Source organism: Vicia villosa, linkage group LG3, assembly GCF_029867415.1.
Source record: "Vicia villosa cultivar HV-30 ecotype Madison, WI linkage group LG3, Vvil1.0, whole genome shotgun sequence".
NCBI lineage: Eukaryota > Viridiplantae > Streptophyta > Magnoliopsida > Fabales > Fabaceae > Vicia > Vicia villosa.
This window is the reverse complement of record NC_081182.1, coordinates 110894987-110904823: the sequence shown is the minus strand read 5'-3', so window position 1 is coordinate 110904823 and position 9837 is coordinate 110894987. Positions and strand designations below refer to the sequence as shown.

The 9837-nt window shown below is 37.3% G+C and overlaps 1 protein-coding gene across 1 annotated transcript; it reads right to left on the bottom strand.

The window, feature by feature from the left end:
• Positions 1-222: 222 nt before the first annotated feature.
• LOC131658796 (uncharacterized) lies at positions 223-1784 on the bottom strand. Its single transcript, XM_058928051.1, has 2 exons — positions 1081-1784; positions 223-1000 (listed from the first exon to the last, which is right to left on the bottom strand). Exons 1-2 carry the CDS (start codon positions 1782-1784, stop codon positions 223-225), a joined length of 1482 nt encoding a protein of 493 aa, XP_058784034.1.
• Between the last annotated feature and the right edge of the window lie 8053 nt (positions 1785-9837).

The window sequence follows — 9837 nt, the reverse complement described above, 5'->3', positions numbered from 1 at the left end:
ACACGAGAATAATTCATCAAATTGAACATATTTCATTCAAACATAACTGAGAATTTGAGTTCATACAAACAGACACATAACCGCGTCACAAAGTGCTCATACAAAAGAAATCCAGAATATCAAAATACGACCCCATCCAACAATCCTGGATATGGATGGCAAATATCAAGGTAAACAGCAAATCAACCATCATGAACCAAACAAGTCCACTCTACAGCAGCACTAGGACCGTCTGATAACAGAATGAGCTCCTCCATCTCCTCTCCGTTGGGCTCGGAGGTTTGCGAGCTCCTCTTCAAGTCGAGCTGACTTGGCTTTCTCTTCCATCAATTGCCTTTCCGAATCCTGCACCTTTCTCTTGCTATTGTTTTCAGACCTTCGCAACTTCACACATTCTTGTTGTTTTCGGTATAAGCTTTCTTCCATCAAGTCATGAGATCGCCTTTGAGTATGTGTCATGTTTGAACCTTCACCTTGCGCATGCTTGAGCTTACGAGCCAATTCCGCCTTTTCGTGATCCTGAAAATACCTTTCCAAGCCAACCTCATTGTCCTTTGCTTTTAGCTTGATGTTGTCCGCTTCGGCTTGAATATAGAATTCATCCGCAACTGTATCAGATAAAACCACGGGAGGTTGCTCATACAATGGACTTGACCTCACAAATGGCAGCAATAGATTTGCCACTCTTGCCTCAACCCATTTCCTGTAAGGACCCATAGCAATAGGAACCTTCTTGCTCAAAGTAGTCTGATCCCTTCTATGGACTTTAGTCCAAGCATACGGTATCTTCTCTAGCTCCAGAGGATCTTTACCATCAGCAAAGTACACTGATTCAAACGCTTCTACATCATTCTGAGCCCTTTCCATTGCATATCCCAATTGACGATAGGCGAGTGTGGGATTATAACTAATACAACCTCTGGTTCCCATGAGAGGAACGTTGGGATATTGACCGCAACTAGTGACGATGTTCCAAATCTTCCCCACACAATAGTTCCACCTGATGTCATAAGATGTGAGGTTAACAATCCTATCTGACCACTTAAGAGAACTCTTCTTGAGCACAAAAGGTCCTCTCACCAGAAAATGCAACATGAACCACTGATACAACAACGGAAAACAAGACCAACAACATATCCTCCCTTCTTACTTCTCGAATGGATCGAAAAGTAAGCATCTGCAAGCAACGTTGGCACGGGGTTTTTGTTCATGAAGACACAGATCGCCGCCAAACTCACAAAGTTCTCCCTTGAGGGGAACAAGACAATACCATGGATCATGATAGCAAGCAAACGACTAAAATCAACCCACTGCTCTTTCTTAGCCGCATCCTCAGCCCTACTAATCAAAAAGCAAAGATAGAAACCAGGAATACCGCCCGATGATTTCCAATTTCTTTCTACCTCCTTTATACCCATGTGAAGAGCTTCAGCTATTTTTTCAAATCTCACGACCTTAGGAACTCGAACAAAAGGTACATCATCAGTAATTCGGATGTTGAGTATGTAAGAAAATTCCTCGAGTGTTGGGATCAATTGATAGTCCTGGAATGTAAAACAGCTCAAGTGCGGATCATAGAACTGAAACAAGGTGATCAAAGCCATCAGATCAAAAGATGTATTGAGGATGGAGAGCAAATTGCCATAATCACGATTGAAGTCACGGAGAACCTCCCCTTTCAACCGAGAACTCAAACCTATCAACCTCGAATCATCAATATCCGGAATCTTATAAGCTCTGGTATGCCTCGTACGTTCTTTGACAGTATCAGTGAGAATGTCCATCTTCAACTTGGGTGAACTCCTGAATATCCCTGAAAAATATGACATGCAAATGCTTATTATTATATACATCTTTTTTTTGCATTTCTTTTGGAATTAAACATGCTATGATGCAAAGTGGTGGGACTTATTGCCGCCCACCAGGCATTCTGGACTGCCGGTAACACACATAATACAGAGCCAAAGGTTCGGCCCCCAGATGGTATACCATACGGTACATAGAATGTCAACCCTCGGAACCAACATCCATAATCAACAGCTCACTGGGATAGAACACAGATTACTACTCGAACAAGAATCATAGTACCCCACGAACAGGAACCAATAGCGCACTCGAACGAGAACAGTGGTAACCCACGAACGAGAACAGCGGTAACCCACGAACAAGAACAGCGGTAACCCCCGAACAAGAACAGCGGTCACCAACAATGTACCTGTTATATGATCATTGATTCCCGCCCCACTCACGGGTAAATCTAGGCCAGGGTAGGTCTAAAATCCAACAGAGGATCGAATGTAGGCGTTATCATACGATATTGCCTCATTCCACCAAGCTCTGTCCGTGGATACGTGATCAGATCAATCAGGCATACGCCTTCTGTCCGTCACGGCCACTCTAGTCCTAGTTCCTATGGTATCACTCATGACCTGGGTATTGGGTCTTTTACCTCTTGAAACACCCACCCACATATAGAAATCCAGACAGTCCAGAATATAATGCAGAAAAGTAAAAGCGCGTATAGAATGCAATGCAAACAAGAAAATATGCAAAGCAATAAAACACCCAACGATAAACACACAAGCGCTAGGATCGACTCGCTGAGTCCGGATCAGCAACATGTCGAGACGTCCCCAGCAGAGTCACCAGCTGTCGCTACCGCGAAAATTAACAGAGTCGCCACTAACATATTTATCCTGAAAAGGAAGGGAATGCCAGCAAACCGTAAAACAAAACAACGGTCTCACGACCAGAGAAAAAGGGTAAGGGAGTCGGTTACGCGAGGGGAAGGTATTAGCACCTGTTATACCCCAAAATTTGCCCACATCTTTTTTCAAGAAAACTCCAAACTGAAAATTAAGAGTCTCATATAATTATGGATTATTTCAACAAATATCCTAACATATGAAACACTTAGTTTTCAGAATTTTTCTTATACAGTAATTTGGCTTGCAGTTGAATTTATTCTTACGCAAACGCCAAATACTGTTTATTACTTCACATATGCTATTTATTTATTTACAGATAAATAGTACTGACACAATTGGTACAGAGTTAAATCTTTTTGCAGGCGCAGAATCAGGAAACCCAGACTGTACTGGTAACAAGTAGATTATTATTATCTTTTGTTTCCCACTAATTTTTGTACTATATTCCATTATTTTCAAAAATCTTTTCAAATCTCTTTTTCAAAAATCAAATCTCTCTTTTTCCCAACACTATCATACTCTTTCTTTCAAATCTTACTTCCACTCAAATTTTCCTTTTGTACGGAATCACATCATTCCCCAACGTCTCTATCCTTCTTTCCATTCTATAAATACCTCCCATTTTCTTCCATAAAATCTCACATCAAATTCTAACTCATCTCTCAAATTTCTACCTAATATCTATTTTCTCTTCTTCCCTGACAAGAATGGCAAAGTGGATAGAGACACTGTTTCTTACAGTCATCACCATTGCTACGGTGATCATGACTTTCTTCTGCCTGCATAGTCCTGAAGAGTGTGGACCTGCAATGGTTGCACTCCCAATCATCTACATGTTATTGTTCATAGCATGGGTCATTAACCGTCATTCTTAAAATTTGCCGTATTTCTTATTTCTTAAATGTACCGTTTATTCGTCGTACTGTTCAATATAGTATGTAATATTTGTACTGTCAGTATTAAATGTTGTACTATCTGTCATAATATTGCTTAATTGCTAAGATAATATTTTGTGTGTTTTCTGCCAGTCAAATATTCCTATTTCTGTGCATTAAATGATTTTCAGGGTTATTATCGGTAATTTTGCCCGCATACCGTAAATATTAGTTATTTATTATGTCTGTGTTTTTAACAAGTCATGTAAATAAACTTTCATTTTTCACATAAAACAAAAACAACAAAAAAGAAAATTAACTTTGACTGTTGATTTTTCACTCTAACTGCTACGTCAATACCTGAACAGTCAGTTGACAGCCAAACTGCTGGCAGTACAATTCTCAGTGTTTTGTACCATCAATCAAATCAATCTTTCACAATTCAAAATTCCAAGATTTTTGTTCTAGAAGTCTTCTGAATATCACGCGATTAGCAGAGACTCAACACTGCACAAAAATCAGGTACGCTTAACTGTCTCCTACACAAACAGTCCCTAATCAGGGTTTTTCTTGTTTTTACAGGAGCAACAAGTTTTTGAGAGCTCAAATGGATTTCATACACATCCATATATCTCAAAGTACCATCATACAAATTTTCAAACTTCAATTCACTCAGACGCACCGTCAGCAGCTCAAACAGTCAACAGACGACCCGTTTGACCAAAAAAGTCAACAGACAGTCAAAAATGAAATTTTTTGTCAAAGTCCATATTTTGTCAAAGGATTCATCATTTGATCATTGGATGATCATAATTCATCAAGGAAAGATCAAAAATCAACAAAACCCTAAGATTCAAAATTAGGGTTTTTGCCTGAAAAGTCAACTCAACTTTGACTGATCATAACTCTCTCATCCTTCATCCAAAAAATTCAAACCAAATCTTGTTTTGAAGGAAATTCAATTATCTTTTAAATGCCATTGATCCCATGGTCATTGGATTCACCATTTGAAAAATATGACCAAAGACATTACAGGTCATTTTCAAAGTCAACAAAAAGACACTTTTTTCAAAAGGACACACAAGGAGCTTCAAAAATCATTTTGACATGAGACCAAAGACATTGGTTAGAGGACTCTTTGAGGTTTCCAAAAAGTGCAAGATCTCCTTCATATGACAAAAATTGAAGGATTTACACCTTGTTGAAGTTGGCTAAATTTTGGGAAAATACATGAAACCAACATTGCTCAAAAATGTATTTTTTCCAAATGGGGCCAAGTTTTCAGCATTCAAACATCATTTCCATGATGTTATGGGCCTCCCACGACCAAGACTAAGCCCACACCTTTTTTATCCATTTTTGGCATGATTTTATCTTATTTTAAGATTAAAATTAAAAGGAAAATGGATGGATAAATGGTAGCTTAACTTCCAAGCATGACTCACCCAAGGAATCTTCATCTTTCTGCAGAGAATTGAAGAGCAAGGCAGATGCATTGAAGACAAGAGGACTTGGTCAATAATTCAAAGCTTTTTTAATATAAAAAATGCAAGAATTCCACAAAGGCAACTAGTTGCTTCTTAGCTTCAATTCTAAGCACTCAATGCTTATAAATAGGCTAGCATGCTTCAGTAACAAAAGGGACACGAATCATAAACAAAGCCTTGCTCATATACACTTGTAACCACTTGAAAAAATTCAAAGAAAATTCAAATTCGAGTTTTTAATTTCAGTCCATTTCAATACAAACTAAGCATTCAAACATCATCTCTGAGCTTCACTGAAACTATTCCAATCAATTGCAAGTCTTAAACATCACTGAATCGAGCTATATAGGCCACGGTTTGTTCAAACTAAAACCAACTTATATCTCATAACTCACGCATATTTAACAAGATGTAGATGCATAATTGTGTTTGGTTTGAAGCTCTGGTCGTTTCTGGAGCTTCAATTGGATTTTAATGGCTGTTTGTAGCATATACCATTTTAGGGTTTTCTTAGCTCAAAATTAGGGTTCTTCATTAGGGCCAAAATTAAAACAAATTAAGGGCAGGGTTACATTCAGTGGAACAAGACGAATCCAATGGTACCATCGCGCCTAATTTCTATGCTTGTTTACCCCTATTCGTTATTTTGCAGATTTAGGGTTCACTTATTATAGCGCTTTTTTTGCAAAAGCGCTGTTAAAGGCCTTGTCTGAAGGTTGAAGACGAAGACGTGTCTTCCTCCCATTGGTTCAGAAGCGCGCGCGTGTTTTTTAAATTTATCTCTAATCAAGTGTTTTGCAGGTGTAACGTGTACCATGTGCCTCAAAGTCTGGACCATCTGATCTTGCTTAGCAGCTCATCTAACGCCTCAGAACACGCATGCGCATCATACTCCCTCATTTAATTTCCACATCTGATCAGTATCCTTTTATTTCTTATTTTTATTTTAATTTCTTTGTTAAATTAATTAAAAATAGTTTTAAAAATCCAAAAAATACACAAAAAATATTTTTAGACTTCTAAAATAACATATTGTTTTCTGAAATAAAAATATTTTATTTTTCTTCAAAATTTCAATATTTTGCATAATTAATTAGTATATATTTATATATTTGCTTTTTAATTATTCTAACCAATCAAAAAATCATAAAAAAAATTGTTCTTTATGTTAAATATTGTTTATATATTATAAACTAATTTTGTACATATTTTGAATAATTTTATCTTTAAGTTTTAATTATTTGTATAATTATTTGCATAATTATGTTTTAATTAACTTAAATCAATTTCAAATCAATTCCAAAAATTCCAAAAAAATTAGTTTTGTTTTAAAATTAATTGACAAATATTTTGTACATATTTTAAACTTAATTTCTAGGTTTAAATCTATTTTCATCATTTTAATTTAATTAATCATGCATTAATTATAATTAAAATCAATCATAAAAAAAATCCAAAAAAACATGCCTTTTATTTTTCTTGCAATTTAAATTCCTAGATAAATGTATAGGATGTCAAATTCATGTAAATAGGCTAGTTTACATTTCCTGCACAATCGATGTAATAGCGTAGATTTACTTTCCGCACTTTACATTTCCGCATTTTAATTTCCAGCAAATATAAACTGCGTGTATGTCAAAGATAAAATTGAACCGTTAGATCACTAACTTCAAAGATAAAATATCTGAACCCAAACACAATCACACTTGCACCTCTTCAGGTAATCCCGTTCTCATTCTTTTCAAAATCAAAGTCAAAATTCCACTGTTTCGAGTACAAAATCGAACCTTGCGTTTATATCTGGTAAAAGGATAGATTTTTAAAGGAAATAGGATAAAGACCTTACAACTCAGGGTAGACCTCCTAGTTTGCTTGCTCAAATCAAAACAAACAAAATTCTCATACACTGTTGTTTTTCAAAACAAAACTTTCAAAAAAGACAATACTTTGTATACATCCAAACACGGATTATTACAAAGTTAACGTTCTTTTCAAAACATCTTTCGAAAGATAAACAAGCATTTTGTATACATCCACACACGGATCATTACAAAATTCATATTACAAAGGTATTTGAAACCACATATGAGCAATTTCAGAGCAATTGAAAAGTGATCGAAAAACAAGTGAGCTAAGCAAACTTAAGAGCCCATGGATAACCATGGATACAAAGGGTGCTAACACCTTCCCTTTGTATAACCTACCCCCTTACCCAGAATTTCTTAAAGGTCTTTTTTCTGTTTCTTTTATAAACCTTTCCTTAATTGGATAAAATAAAAGGTCGGTGGCGACTCTGTGAATTTTCAAAAATGCGAAAGCATTAAGCGATAAAAAAGAGTCAGTTCACGTATCTCTACAGAACAGAGGTATGGCCCGGGATAAAAAACGGAGGTCCACAGAACTGGCGACTCTGCTGGGGATATACTTTCAAAAACAAAATGTTTTCAAAAGGGGTTACCTTAAGAGAATAGGTCGATGTTTTCAATTGTTTGACTTGATTGCTCTATTTTTCAAAGGTTTGTTTGGGTATTTTGCTTGTGTGAAAGATTCTAACCCGAATCTCGAGATACCTTAAGTATATGACAATAGACCAAGGAAACTGTACGGCATGTACCGATACGGTTGATCTGGTAGTCATCATTAGTGCGATACTTTGGTTTATACTGATGTCCCTTGAAAACGATCAAGGAGTATATTAGGCTTCCGAAATGTCATTAAACACTAATTTGTCTTAGAACCTTTTTTAGTTGAACTTGACTTGTGGCCTATTAAGTGGCTAGCTTTGAAATTGATCGAAGTTAGTTATCCTCGAGGAATATTTTGATCGGCCGCTCGAGCGCCGTATTGAGATGTTACTTCCAAGGATCATAGAACCCAAATACTATTCTAGGACAGGTTTTAACCAACTTAACTTCAGTGGGGAGGGTATCACCTATCAGCTCCATGCAAGCCTTTAAACCTAAGGCTATTGTTTGATTTGTTTTTGTGTGCCACATGTTTGCATCATAAGCATATCATTTTTGCACCAAACACTTCAAGGATCAAAGAGTTTACCTTTATTTTTGCAGGTAATGGCTCCCGCCACCAAAGATTACATCCGAATCAACATCTCAACGGTACCCTCTGAACTAAAAGACTTAGTGTCAGAATTCCCCAGGAATAGACAATTCACTGAAAGGCATGGTCACCTACTCCATTTGGTTACCTCAAAATTTGAAGAAGACATGATACGGGTCCTGTTCCAGTTCTTTGACCCTGAACATCATTGCTTTACCTTTCCTGATTACCAGTTGGTACCCACTTTGGAAGAATTCTCTGAACTAATGGGATTGCCTGTTCAAAATCAATTACCTTTCACTGGTTTAGAAAGGATTCCAAAACCTGAAGTCATTGCTGCTGCTTTACATTTGCGGAAATCAGAAATCGAGTCCAATTGGGAAACAAAGAGTGGAGTTAAGGGTTTACTTGCCAAGTTCTTGTTGGAAAAGGCTCGACTACTGCTAGAAAACAAAAGTTATCCAGCTTTTGAGGAAGTTATGGCACTTTTGATCTATGGGTTGGTTTTATTCCCAAATCCCGATCAGTTCATAAGTGTACACATCATCAACCTTTTCCTAATCCGTAACCCGGTACCAACATTGCTGGGAGACATTTTACATTCTCTACACACTCGTACCATGAAGAAACGAGGAACTCTCATGTGCTGTATACCACTAGTGGCTAGGTGGTTTACATTTCATCTTCCCCGATCAGTGTTGAGAAATGAACAAAGAATGCAATGGTCTCGCAGGATTATGTCTTTGTCTCATTCAGATATCCGGTGGAACAACTTCTTTCAAAGAGACATTACTATCATTGATCATTGTGGAGAGTACCCTAATGTGCCACTCCTTGGCATCAAAGGAGGCATCACTTACAATCCCTCTTTAGCTCTACGCCAATTCGGATATGCAAGGAGCAACGGTCCTCATGACATGATTATCCATGGCATTGTGTTTGATTACGAGAATGATTCTCATAGACACCGACGAAGGTTCATACTTGCATGGGGCAGTGTCTATAGAATAGAAAGCAAAACTCTGGGGCAATGGAATTCTATTCCTATGGAACCCTACCTCAGATGGGTCCGCACTCATGCTCAGAAACTCCTTATGCCATATCCTGCTGTTCTACCTGTGACTATTGAACCAGAGGTCGAAGGATATGAACCTCAAGTTATTCTACACCCGGACATGCCAACTGACCTAGAAGAGTTGCAAAAATCTTGGGTTCAACTCAAAGAGGAAAGAGACACCTTCAAATCATACTGTCAAGACTATGAGAGAAGGATATTGGAGCTCACCGGACAGCTTCAAGAAGAACAGCAGATCAACACATTCTTGGGGGCAAGGAGAAAGCGTCCACGGGAGACCTGAAGGATCATTTATTTTATTTCTGTCTTGTAAGCCCAAATGAGGCAAAGAAAAAAGAAGCAAAAAAAGAGAGAAATAAATTGATTAACTAACGTTTGTTTCTTCTTTAACAAATCTAAACTCTAAGATCCTTGAAAACATTGCACACACATTTCACTTCATGCATTGCATATACATTTCATACATTGCATTCATATACATTGCATATACATTTCATACATTGCATACACATGGCATCCAGTCATACACATTGCATAACAGGTTCACATGACGGATTTCTCATCTTCTCGCTGTTTATTTCAGTCAGAAGAGATGGAATCCGAGACAAGCATCAAGAATCTCGAAGCACAGAATG

Bases quoted from the DNA above. Each gene is read 5' to 3' on its own strand.
- LOC131658796 (XM_058928051.1), bottom strand. From the start codon at position 1,784: ATGGACATTCTCACTGATACTGTCAAAGAACGTACGAGGCATACCAGA. The intron at 1,001-1,080 runs GTGAGAGGACCT...TTATGACATCAG, and splicing joins GGTTCATGTTGCATTTTCTG to GTGGAACTATTGTGTGGGGA.